Source organism: Carassius carassius, chromosome 29 (genome assembly GCF_963082965.1).
Source record: "Carassius carassius chromosome 29, fCarCar2.1, whole genome shotgun sequence".
Classification (NCBI taxonomy): domain Eukaryota; kingdom Metazoa; phylum Chordata; class Actinopteri; order Cypriniformes; family Cyprinidae; genus Carassius; species Carassius carassius.
The window spans coordinates 23,158,959-23,171,545 of record NC_081783.1 but is presented as its reverse complement, the minus strand read 5'-3'; the positions used below and the strand labels follow the sequence as shown (position 1 = coordinate 23,171,545).

The 12,587-nt window shown below is 37.6% G+C and overlaps 2 protein-coding genes across 2 annotated transcripts; both read left to right on the top strand.

Moving 5' to 3' along the window:
• Nucleotides 1-728: 728 nt before the first annotated feature.
• On the top strand, nt 729-6,237 carry si:dkey-74k8.3 (transmembrane protein 109). The gene is made up of 3 exons (XM_059516799.1): nt 729-1,026; nt 3,634-3,736; nt 5,614-6,237. Exons 1-3 carry the CDS (start codon nt 823-825, stop codon nt 5,970-5,972), a joined length of 666 nt encoding a protein of 221 aa, XP_059372782.1. The 5' UTR covers nt 729-822; the 3' UTR covers nt 5,973-6,237.
• Nucleotides 6,238-8,087: 1,850 nt separating this feature from the next.
• Nucleotides 8,088-11,026, top strand: LOC132109333 (uncharacterized). The gene is made up of 5 exons (XM_059515338.1): nt 8,088-8,677; nt 9,192-9,476; nt 9,588-10,203; nt 10,310-10,578; nt 10,688-11,026. Exons 1-5 carry the CDS (start codon nt 8,233-8,235, stop codon nt 10,984-10,986), a joined length of 1,914 nt encoding a protein of 637 aa, XP_059371321.1. The 5' UTR covers nt 8,088-8,232; the 3' UTR covers nt 10,987-11,026.
• Nucleotides 11,027-12,587: the final 1,561 nt, after the last annotated feature.

Below are 12,587 nucleotides of genomic sequence, written 5' to 3'. Positions count from 1 at the left end.
CAATACAATAAGTAGCCTAAATGTAACAAGGACACCGAGAAATTAAGTGTTTAATAACTGTGAGTGTAATGTTATTCAGTATATTTTGATATATGATGTATGACGTTTAAACAGTTGGTTTATATCCTCATTCTTTCCTCTTGTTATATCTGGTCTTCAGTGTCAGTAAGAGGCACATGCCCCGGCGTGCAGATCCACAGGCATCTCGGCTCTTCTGTAAATCTATCAGCTCGTGTCTAAACCACTGAAACACCTCGTGTCTCGTCTGTTAAACTAAAGCAGCGTGGGAACGGGTTTCTCTTGCCTGCGCAGGATTGCAGAAGGCGGGGGCACTCGGCTCCTCAGACACCTTCAACATCCACAGATCCTCACAAACCGGATCAAGCACGGATACTCGCTCAAGAAACGCCAATAAATAGACTTTTTTGTTTGTTTTTTAAAAAGAAATATTTTTTTTGCATTAGATTGTTTCTTTAAATTAAATGGTATCTTATTTTATCGACTAAACGCTTTGTTGTACGATACCATATACAGTAATCTAGGCGCTATTTTTAAGTACCCTTGGCAAGAGCGTGCTTGAGAACTTAATTATAGTAATATATATGAGAAACTGCGCATATGACATCTAATTGTACAGTTAGTTTTTTTTTTGGTTGAGTTGTTCAGCCATGTACTAGGTTTAGTTTTCTCAAACAAGAACCAGTGGTACATTCATTCGTTTTTTCAAGGTTACTGAAACGCAAAGACGACCGCTAGACAAACTCGATCAGTTACACATCGATTATTCCGTGTCTTTGTTTTCGTTGATCCGGGGTTTTAAGGATGTCTGTTCCCAGCGTTGTCTCGAGAGGTTCTGAAAAGCTGCTTTTCTTCGGGTTTTTGGTTCTGCTTCGGTCGGTCTTGTGTCACGGGTTTGCTGAAGAGTTCACTTCTGGTTTGGGGTCTGTTATTCTGGAGCCTCTGGACGGGTTGAGATCATACGTGGAGTCTATTGTTGGCACCCATGTGATTGAGATTTGCGTTCAGGTGACTTTTTATTTATTTATTTTTGTTATTTGTGAAATTATTGAATGACTAATTTTTCACCTCCCACAGGAATACATTGCTCAAATGTGTTCACAAATATCCCATAAAGGCTGCTCTCCCATAGTTAAGGCTACTTATTTAACAGAGGTCTTGATTATTTTTCATTAAAGTATCAACTTTGCCTCGGATGTTTAATGAGAACAGACAAAAATGTAAGATTTGCTGAGTATAAATACGATTTGATGAGGAATGCACACATTGAGACTCTAGAGGAGAAACACGACTTTTTACAGCCTCAGGAGAAACATCCGAGAATCATGTGACTTCATGCAAAACAAAGACATCTAGAAGAAACAATTGTGATTTTGAATTTATATATATATATATATATATATATATATATATATATATATATATATATATACAAACAAACACACACTTATCAATATTCAGATTACTGGACCTTTACTTCTCTTATTCCCTAATGCATGCTCATTGTGGTATGTGGAATTCACATTTCTCTACCCACTTTTATCCCTCTCTCATGTTGCCCCTTGACTTGTTTATCCTCTTTTAACCCCTTCCTCTCCTCCACTCATTCCTAATTTCCTCTGCTTCTGTCCCCCTCACCCATCCGCCCCTCGTCTCTCTTTGACCCAGAATGCTGTGTTGTACCTTGACTCAGTGTTTGGCCCAGAGAAAATCTTTTCTGTTGCAATGGTAAGAACAAGTAAAAGTGTCTCACGGACTGATATGTGTACTTGTTTTGACATGCACAAGCTCATTTGTGTGTGTAACCGACTGTCTGTATGAAAGCCACAACTGCTACTGAAGAAAAATGCCATAACAGGTGTGCAAGTGCTGTGTGGCTCACGCCCAGAATGGCAAACAATGCTGCTTTGTCTCTGATTATTTTCTTATCGACTTGCTTTATGAAGTCATGCACACTGTTTCTGATTGTTTGTCTCCTTGTGTCTTTGCATCCTTTGTTTGAATGTTCACAAATTATCTGAACAGTTCTCACTGTTTAAAAATAATGTTTCGGGTTCAGTACAAGTATAGCTCTGTGTACCTAGCATGCTTTTTTTTCAGAATGTAATTTCAGCTCATCCCTCCGTATGAAAAACATATGCAAAACACTGAGGAAATATGATATCCGGGAAGGTTTAAAACCAGAAATGCACAGCTCAGATGTCTTTTAAAACTCTTACTTTGATTGTTTCATACAAGTATATGTTATTTGAGCTATAAAGTTGTCCACGTTGTTGTCTTAAGTGGTTCTAAACTATTTTGCTACAAGATCCAGATTTAATATTAACCCTAAAAGGGGCGACGTATCCCGAGGAATACAAACATTTGAGAAACTGTGAGGAGCAGCAGTGAAAGCGTAAGGTCTCATTTCTTGGTTTCATCTTGAAATGGTTTGTGTGAATATTTACATATAGGCTATTGACTTTGTTCATACATTCTTTGATTAGCTCACGGACAGCATTTAAAACTGCTTCGTGGGAAATCAACTCACCCTGGGATACAAACATTCAAATCAATATTAAGTATCAAGTTTAGAAATAAAATCATGAAATTGTATTATTTGAGTCCCAATAAGATGGAAAAAAGCATTAAATAAATTTTCTGATGTCTCTTCATGGGTCTGCCCTTTTTAGGGTTAAAAATCAAGAGATGAACAATGAAGTACCACATTTAAACTGACTATTATTGGAAATGCATATACCTAACAATAATCAAAATTATTATTTTGATTTTGGCTAATCTGAAGTGTGACTACTTTAAATGTAAAAGTAACAGTAGAAGTGTGATTTACCAGCCTAACATGACACTCATTTTGTCCGGACCTATTTAATTTTTTCAAAAATACATTTTTTTTATATAAATTGCAATTTGTACACAATGACTTCAAACACACAACTTGTTTTAATTTGTGATGTAATTATTAATTTAATTATTATTAATTTTGGGGGAGTATAAAGGAAAAAATGTAAGGGTAGTACAAATATCCTGAGATTATAATGAAAATGAAAAGGATATAATTTTTGTAAGGAAATCCATATTAAGCAGTTTGCCATAAAAAAGGAGATTTCTTAGAAAAAATATTACTTGTAAAGCAGTTTTGTTAAAATATCAGATTCAAATAACAAAATAAATGTTTATTCCTCCCTTTTAAAAACTGATGTACATATATATTTTTATTAACTATGTACGATCAAATAGTTAATTGCATTTTGTAATTTGATAATCAGAACAGAACTGCAACCGTCCACTTACTAAAAACCTTACTGTTATGATACGGTGTTGTGCCCTGTAGATATACATTGTTGGTGCATTAATGAAAACATGATTTTTGCCACCAACAGCATGTCACATACGCTGTCTATAGAATTTGCATTGAACCCTGAATCATTGCTTTAATTAAATCAGATGTGCATTGCGTCACTCTGTCAGTCAGTATTGGTTAATGATTAGCTATGGCCAGTGATCTATGAGTTGAGTTCAGATAAAGACGGCACTCTGGAAGAAAAGGAATGTACACTACATAGACAAGTTCTGAAATCGAATCACTTTTCTCTGTCTTTGATTTTTTTTCTTTAGTTTGTCGAAATGTTGCTGCAGTTTGTTGCTGAAGGAGCTGCCAGTGGACTGAATGTCATTGCTGTGTATGTATCTGAAATTCTCAGAGCAACTGGAGTCAACGGTGAGTAAAGGTCATCTCCATGTGCCTAGATCTAAATCTAAATCCCTTCAAAATTGTTCAACTTAAATATGCATATTCTGAAAGTTTAACGCAATGTAATGAATTATAAGATAAGCCACATGACGGGTTCCCATTTTTTGGCAAGCTCAAGCTGTAATTCTGAAGAGTACTAACAGAGAAAGTGACATAAATGACTGATTCATCTCAGAAACATATGGGCAGGGCCGCAGCTGGGGTTTGCCGGGCCACAGTGCAGGCTTTACCAGTCGGCCCTGTTTGAAATTGTTCAATTTGTATGTTGATTCTATTTATATTTATTTGTGCTATTTACACAATGTTTAGAAAATGGTGATAAAATGACAAGAACTCAAGAGTTAAGCTGTGTCAGAACTAATTAATCTTGAAAAAGTCAGATAACTTTGATAGAAAGGTATGTAATGGATTACAGTCAACCTATAGCCCCCCTAAAAATGGCCTAGTGACACCCACGGTAAAGGTGCAGTAACCATTTATTATATTTTTTTTGGTGGATTGATTACTATTTATATAACCACAGTTTTACTAACAATACCATGGTTAAACTATTGTTAGTGTAGCAAAACCATGCTTCATTTGTGGTTAACATGGTTTAACTACAACAACCTTGGTATTTCTGTAGTAAAACCATGGTTCATTTTCATTAAGGGAATTTACTATACTTTTGTGATATTTAACCAGGTTGTTTGTCTTTGTTAACGACCTGTCATAACATGTTCACCTTGGTCAATTTATGTACATAATAAATAGCATAAACTCTCTATAAAGTGGCATCTAAGTAAGAAATGTCAACATTTTAAGTGTTTTTTTTGTGTGACATTTTTAACATTAAATATTTTGAATAAGTTGAAACCCAATACTTACATTGTAAAGTGTTATTTTTTGTCAAAAAATAAAATAAATATATATATATACCTTCCTGCCGTCATCAGCGTGCAGTTAATTTTGGGATCGTGGAGGATCCATCAGTTCTAGGACGCATTTCAAGGCTGTATTTGAAGGAGCCTTCGAATTGGGACAGCCCCTGTGACATATCAGGTCTTTGAATCTACCCTTCGAAGTATGCAACCTATTAATTAAGACAAATATTCACAGCAAATCAGAACCCATTTGACTTTAAAGAGCTTGAGCTTTTAAAGTATATAATAAACATAGCATTACCTTTTGTTGGTGAGGATGTTGATATAGTTTTAGTTATCATTCTGTTCAGATTTAAAAGGGTTTGTTCACCCAAAAATAAAAATAAGCCCATGCTTTACTCACCCTCAAGGCATCCTATTTGTATATTAATTTCTTCTTTCAGACAAATCAAATCGGATAAATTAAAAAAAAAAAAAAAAAAAATATATATATATATATATATATATATATATATATATAGAAAAGTGTTTATAATGTTTGATATTTTTCTTACAAAAATGCATGAATCCATTACAGGGGGCCTTTATTCACCCCTATGAGCCCTTTGAGGCACTGTTTATTATGGATGGATGTGCTCTATTGCACTTCTTTTGGACTGTTGAACAGAAACACCCACCCACTGCCATCATAAAGTCATGACATTTTTTTTAATATAACTCTGACTGGATTCGTCTGAAAGAAGAAAGTCATATACACCTAGGAGGCCTTGAGGGTGATTAATCCATCATTTTAATTTTGGGTGAACTATCTTTAATTTTTTATACAGCAAAATGGGGCAAAAAATGCTATAGACTTACACCCTAGCACCACCCAAAACATCAACCGACCCCTCTCTTTAGCAACCACTTTAAACAGCTTAGAAACTGCTACACCGAATTGACATCTGTTCTTTATTCTTTCTTTCTGTGTCCTATTGAAAGAGACGATATCAGTGCCTCATTTCACCGCAGAGGGCGTGTCTGCTGTGACCAAGTGGGCCTTGCTGGCTCTGATTGGATACTGGCTCCTGTCCTTGTTGCTTCGAGTCACCGTGGGGCTTGTAAGGCGAGTGTTTTGGCTGATTAAGGCGGTCGTGGTGCTGTGGCTGTTTGTGCGGATCGTCTGTGACCCCGCCGCCTCCACTGAACACACTACAGCGAGACTGACTCTACTAGTGCTCATCTGTGCGGTGTTTGGAGTCGCTACGAGCAGCTGCGGTGGGACAGCAGGCAGTCTGGAAAGCCGAATTAGCAGACTGGAGGGACAAGTCAAAGGCCTGGAACAGAAGAAAACACAGTAACAAGCAGCTCAAAACAAGCATGCGGACTCATGATAACTGGGAGATGAGGACTCAGGGATGACATCTGAAGTGTTTTATCAACTCACAACAGCCTTAGGAGTATTTATATCTGATCTTTCTTGTTTTGAATATGTTTCATAATTCATTGGGCCACGGAGACTACTCCCATATTGTTTTAACTAAAATGTCAGAAAAAACGTCATCCTAGAGCTCCTAGAGAATTTAATGTGCTACCATTAAAGTTGTCCTTGATTGTTTCATGTAATTTTTTTGTGACTGTTTTTGCATGAACACGATTTAAGTTCAGCTGCTCACACTTGCAACAACAGTAACAATACAAAAGCAATGGGATGAAGACAGTGATAAAGCAAACGCATTGATATGTGTGTATGGAAATATTTAGAAACTTTATGACTGGACATATTAATGTACTCCAACCTCATCTGTAATTACACAAACTTGCACTTGTGGTTTACTTATCTTATGAGTATATCTTAAAGTTAGAGGGTCAAATGAAGATGGAAGAGATGTGTTTTAAGCCGATTCTTGAGGATGGCTAAGGACTCAGCTGCTCGGATTGAGTTGGGGAGGTCATTCCTCCATTTAAATGGAGGTAACCTTTTAAAAAAGCTTAAACCTTGCGTGTTTTCCCGCTCCAAAGCTCGCGTTTTTCGAAGCAAGTTTTTCTGTCTGAACGGTACAGTGACTGGCGTTTTAGAAACACACTGCTTCGTGAACCTTTACGAATCACGTGTATCAAACCAAATCAAACAGCCAGAGTCAGTGGTTTCAGTAGAAGTTTCGTAATTTAGGCTTATGTAGCCTTCGAAATATCAGTTGTTCACCACTAGGAAAATTTGTCGACATTTTAATGACACGTAATAAAAAGGAAGAATTGTAATACTCTCTAGACAAACCTATTTAATACAAAATAAGCTAGAAAAAAAACACATTTACATATTCATGGCATTAGATGATTGGCTTATTGCATTTAATAGATATTCATTTAACATTAACATTTAATCATTTAGCAGACGCTTTTATCAAAAGCCACTTACAGATGAGAAGAGCAAATAAAATCAATTTAAACCAATAGGAGGGCAACAGTATACAAGTCTCAGTTAGTCTGACATACCAGTTTTCCCCCAGAAAAAGATACAAATAGAATAAGAACATTTTTGTAATAAAACATGTTTGAATAAAACATTTGCAGGATTTTTTGTTGCATTGCGCTTGACAGATGCGTTTGACGCTGCAAGTTCATAACGTAAGTAACGTTAAATATGAAAAGGATCCACTATAAACAGTCACACAATACTGTCTTGAACAGAAGATTTAGGGATCACTTGAAATGAAAAAAGCCTACTGTGGTGTGTGTGTGTGTGTGTGTGTGAGAGAGAGAGTTTGTGCGTGAGCGCGCGCTAATGCGTTTAAAATCAATATCAAAACGCGTTCTGTGGGAATGACCCTTCATTATGCAGTTATGTTTATTAAAAAATGTTATAGATTAAATTACTTTAAACAAAAATGATTACAATCATTAAAAATAACTTTGTTTCAAATGTATTTGGTATCGAACAAATCAGTTCCAATTAAGGTAAAGTTAGACAGAAATGACTATAGGTGGAGTATAACGAGTCTTCAGTACACAAAAAAATGGCTTAATAATCTAAAGAGATTTGTACTTACAGTAGCCTACAAGTTAATTCAGTGGAGGATTCGTCCGACTGATTCAGATTCAAACCATGCAATCATGAAACATGAAAATGAACTGTTTAACTTAAATGAATAATTTTTTTGATGGTAAAACTGCACTCAAGCATAGTAATGTTAAATGTGATTTTTTTTTTCATGCTGTGTAGCTGGAGATGGATCGCAGCAAACGCGGACATAAACGCGATATGAAATATAGTTGAAAACCGCTATTAAAAATAATTATTTATTTTCTGAACTAATGAACCAATTAGCGAAAATGCTGCTGTTGGTAAACATTCCGTTTCCATGGCAACTGGAACAAGACGCGTCACTGTTTCATGACGTCACAGACCCAGTCAGTATAAAAGGTCTCGCCCTAGCAGAATCTTTTTAGTTGAGTGATGTTCGCAACAGTGAGTGAAGTCTGCGAAAACTAACCTAGCAACACTTTTACAAACGCCTGTCCATATAGATCGAGATATATTTAATCTGTACAGACAGTGTGTATCAGATAGCGTTACAGTTCAAACTGACATTACCAGATACGGATTACTTATCTGTCAGTATGAGAACCACAGACACAATGTCCACAGACATGAGAGAGGTGCTCCTGGAGGTGTACGTCAATAACGCCTTCTACTTCGGTGACAGCTACTGGGCATCAGATGATAAAGATGTGCAGCTGGAGTTTGAGATCACCGATGACATCTACGACCTTATCAGCAGTGCATCTCGAGAGTTAGATGTGCAGCTGGAGGTTGTGACAGTGGATCATGTCTCAGGCAGATACTGCAGTCCAGGAGAGATGCGTGTGCAGCTGGAGGTTAATGCTAGTGACAACATCTCAGTCTGTGAAGTGAAAGATTTGCAGCTGGAGATGAACAGGAACGACAGCATCTCAGAGCTGAAGAGTCCTACGCTGGTCTCTGAAGATCTGAGCGACCCAGCAGGACCTTCAGTGGAAGAGGCCAATGATCAGGGTGTCCTGGATGCTGAGAACAGTCCAACAGGTGAAGACATGCATATTTCTTATTCATGTTTATTTGTGTTGTTAGAGATGTTTCTAATAATAAATTATTATATGTTGGCTGTGACAAAGACCTAATACTATTTTACTACACCTCGTTGAGCTCTAAAGCTACAACCACTAAATTTGTCAGTGACCTTTATGCTGATTTGAATTTTGGTTGCTATATTTTTTCTAAATTATCTGACTTATGGAATTCCTGTAGACGTCTTCCAAACGCTGTTAGATTTCCATTTAGAGCTGAAAACTTTTGAAAGTAATGCCTTGTTTAGAGTTCATCCACTCTCTCGATCTATCTGCTAAAAATAGTTGGATAGATGCTAGGAACAACTAGCAGAGGACTCGTAGTTGTTTTGTAAAGGTCTGATTGGTTTTTAATTATGAAGTTAATTATGATGTTTAATGGGGTTTGAAATGATTTTCAAACTTCAAGCTTTTAAAAGTTTTTTTTTACTCTCAGACAAGGCTTATCTAGTTTGTTTTCTTCTTTTTTTCAGGACTCACTGTTGGGGAGATAACGAAGAAAATGGGGGCAATCTTCCAGCAAATTTGGGCAGTTTTCCAGACAAAAATGCCAGAAACTGTTGGGCAACCTGAAGTGGATCTTCTCGATCCAAAGGAATCATTTGTTCAAGATCTAAGTGCTCCCAAGCCAGAACCTGAATTGGATCTGTTAGATACAGAGCAATCGTGTATCCCTGAACCTGAAGTGGATCTTGTTGTTCCTTCTGAACCTAAACTGCATCTGGTTGATTCAGAAGAATCATGTGCCAGCCCAAAAGGTGAAAAGATGCTAATAGAAATGTCTTCTTACAATTTGGACTAATTAATCATGTTTAATCTGGTGAGAGATGTTTCTAATGCCACATTGTATGTTTTTCTTCTTTTGTCAGAAACTACCAAAGCCATGAAGAATAAGAAGGTTCGTGGCTTCGTTGTAACCAAGAGAGTAGAATATGCTACAGTGAGCAATATGAAAAAAACCTTCCTCCAGAACGACAGATCGAACTCAGCATGGCCTGAGATGGATCTGAATGTTCGTGAACCAAAACCTATTGAGGATTTGGTTGCTCCTCCTAAATGGGATCTGGTTGATGCAGTGGAACTGTACACTTCAAGTCCTAGCGTTCCTGAGCCGGACTCTGAGGAGGATCTGGATGATCCTCTTGAACGTGAATGGGATAAGGACTCGATGGAATTATATGCCCCGGGTTCAAGTGTCCCTGAGCCAGACCCTGAAGAGGATCTGGTTGATTCAGTGGAAATGTACCTCCCAGGTCCAAGCGTTCTCAAGCCACGACCTGAATGGGATCTGGCTACTCCAGTGGATTTAAGTGCACCAAGTCCAAGCGTTCTTGAGCCAGAGTCTACAGTGTTATCTGAACTTGCAAGTTTGGAAAACTACGTCCCTTTAACCATGCTCCAACTAGAGGATCGTTTGAAGCAGTGTACACTGCTCAAACAAAGACATGTCACCAATGTCTGGCCCAGGGTCTTCATCGGAGACGAGTAAGTCTGCAACACAATTTTATTTCTCTCATTGTTCTGTCATTTATTCTACAACGTAAATAGTTTTATATAAAAGACTAACCAAGGCTTTTGTGTCCTTGTGCAGAGAGACCGCAACAGACCGAGATATGCTGCAGGAGATGTGCATCACTCACATTCTGAACGCTGCAGCGCCCAAAAAGGACTTGAACTACTTCTTGGGAACATCTTATGTTGAAGATCTAGAAGGAACAGTCAATACAGGGTCCAGATATTACAGAGGCTTGCACATCAATTATTACAGCTTGCCTACAATGGACAGACACTGTTCTGACATCAGCAAGTGCTTCATGCCAGCTGCAAAATTCATTGACAAGGCCGTGAATAAGCCAGGGAGTAAGGGCTGACACACACACACACACACACTCCATATCTTGTCTATTATCAAGTGTGTTAAAGTCTATTAATTAGTTTTTTTACCATGTTTCTTTTTTTGTTTCCTCAGGTAAGGTGTTGATTTGCTGCAAGCAGGGTGTTGACCACTCTGCGACTCTGTTTCTGGCATATCTGATGATCTGCCATGACATGATGGTGGAGGATGCCATTGATCACGTCATAAAGTCGAGACGCATCCAGCCCTCCAGAGACTTCCTGAAGAAGCTGATGCTCCTCAATGCTGACCTTGTGAACAAGCGAAAACTAAAGCTAGAGGACATAAAAAAAGGCAAAAAGAGGAGAAAATGGCAGCTAAAAAAAAAGTGTAGAAATATACTAAAAGATATAAAAGAAAATGTGCACATATAGATATGTGAATAAAATTAATGGATAATGTCCTGATAATGAACTGCTTTGTTTTGTAATGTATTTATTTTTTACAGTGCAAATGAATAAGTGCACAGATAAAAAACGAAATAGAGGCATTGTTAGATTCCAGTGTTTCGTGATATAGACGGTTTCATCGGGCGCACGCGCCTGGCCCTAAGTTAACTTCCGGTCTGTGTTGTGTATATCGGTCTGGCTAGATTTAACTGACTTAAACGCAGTTAAAGTCAAGGTGATGAGTAGACTGAAGTTGGGCTCAGGTGCTTATGTGGTTGTGCTGTGGGATGTGTTTCCCATACGTTTATTTATTTTTGGAGACTAGCCACGATTTTAAAACTGGTGTTTTTTTAAAAAGGCTTCGTTGAATAAACACGAGTAACATTACGTCCTGCACGTTTACTAATAATAATTATTCCTTACATTTTATATGTTTAAATATCAAAACGAGGCACGGGTGTTTTTATATCACTGTTTCTGAAGGAAGACTTGCATGTTACATGCCTGATAACGCAACGTTTGTGAGCGTAGCTCTTCTTTGTTTACAGCTGTTACTGGGGAAACCTCTATTTCTCGCGCTTTAAAGCATCTCCTGCTGGCAAATAATTAATTTGCATTTTTATTAAGTCCACCTGATTTACGCAGCAAACATATTTTGTTTGTTATCAAAAAAATATCTACTCTAGAGGGACTTGGCTGTTGTTATTGATTCTATTTGGAAGTCTACCGGAAGTTAAGTTAGGGCCACAAAAGCGCGCATGCGCAGTAACGTTTGTTTATGTTGTTGCCATTGAAACCGTCTATAATTGCTATGCAAAGATTTGATTTAAAAAAAATCTTTCAGTATCATAGCTATTAAACTATATGTTGTTATGATTTGAAATTTGTATTTTGCCTTAGAATGATCTCAAAGTAAAAAGATGAGCTAAAGTCTGATTTTGTGGTGCTATGCTTTAAAATGATTTTCGACAGTAGTCCGTGCTGAGTACTGTAAGGTTAATCCTGCCTGGTTTAAATGTTTGAAAATGATTAACAGAATACCCTACTAAAGCATGTTAGCAATATCAGCTTATATAACTAGTAGCTAATGTTAGCATCTTGCCTGCTGCACTGTCTGTTACTTTCTCGTCGTCAGACCGATAGCCCTCCTTTCACTGGTGACTTTGTGTTTGAGGCCACAAATGTTACAAAGCTGTCATTAAGTTGAAGTTATCACACAGTCCTAGCTCAAGCCGCTCACTCGCTCTGTTTCATTACAAAAACAGAATTACATTACAATTACATTACTTTCATTACAGTGTGCTCCTTAGCACTGGGAGCTCCCTCTGCTGTTCATAAGGTGCCTCTGCGCACCAGCCATTTCAAACCCAGCCTCCAGTATTTGGGCCACGCCTCCTAATTTGCATACACTCCTCAATCTTCAATCCTCAAATGCCCAATCCCAAATCCCAAATCCTCAATCCTAAATGGCTAAATGATTAAATGCCCAATCCTAAATACCCAAATTCCCAATCCGAAATCCCCAAATGCCCAATCCTAAATCCTAAATGGCTAAGTGATTAAATGCCCAATCCTAAATACCCAAA

Coding starts and splice junctions, on each gene's coding strand:
- si:dkey-74k8.3 (XM_059516799.1), top strand. CDS start 823: ATGTCTGTTCCCAGCGTTGTCTCGAGAGGTTCTGAAAAGCTGCTTTTC. Junction 1,027..3,633: donor TGATTGAGATTTGCGTTCAG/GTGACTTTTTAT, acceptor TTTTTTCTTTAG/TTTGTCGAAATGTTGCTGCA. Junction 3,737..5,613: donor CAGAGCAACTGGAGTCAACG/GTGAGTAAAGGT, acceptor TCCTATTGAAAG/AGACGATATCAGTGCCTCAT.
- LOC132109333 (XM_059515338.1), top strand. CDS start 8,233: ATGAGAACCACAGACACAATGTCCACAGACATGAGAGAGGTGCTCCTG. Junction 9,477..9,587: donor ATCATGTGCCAGCCCAAAAG/GTGAAAAGATGC, acceptor TTCTTTTGTCAG/AAACTACCAAAGCCATGAAG. Junction 10,204..10,309: donor AGGGTCTTCATCGGAGACGA/GTAAGTCTGCAA, acceptor GTCCTTGTGCAG/AGAGACCGCAACAGACCGAG.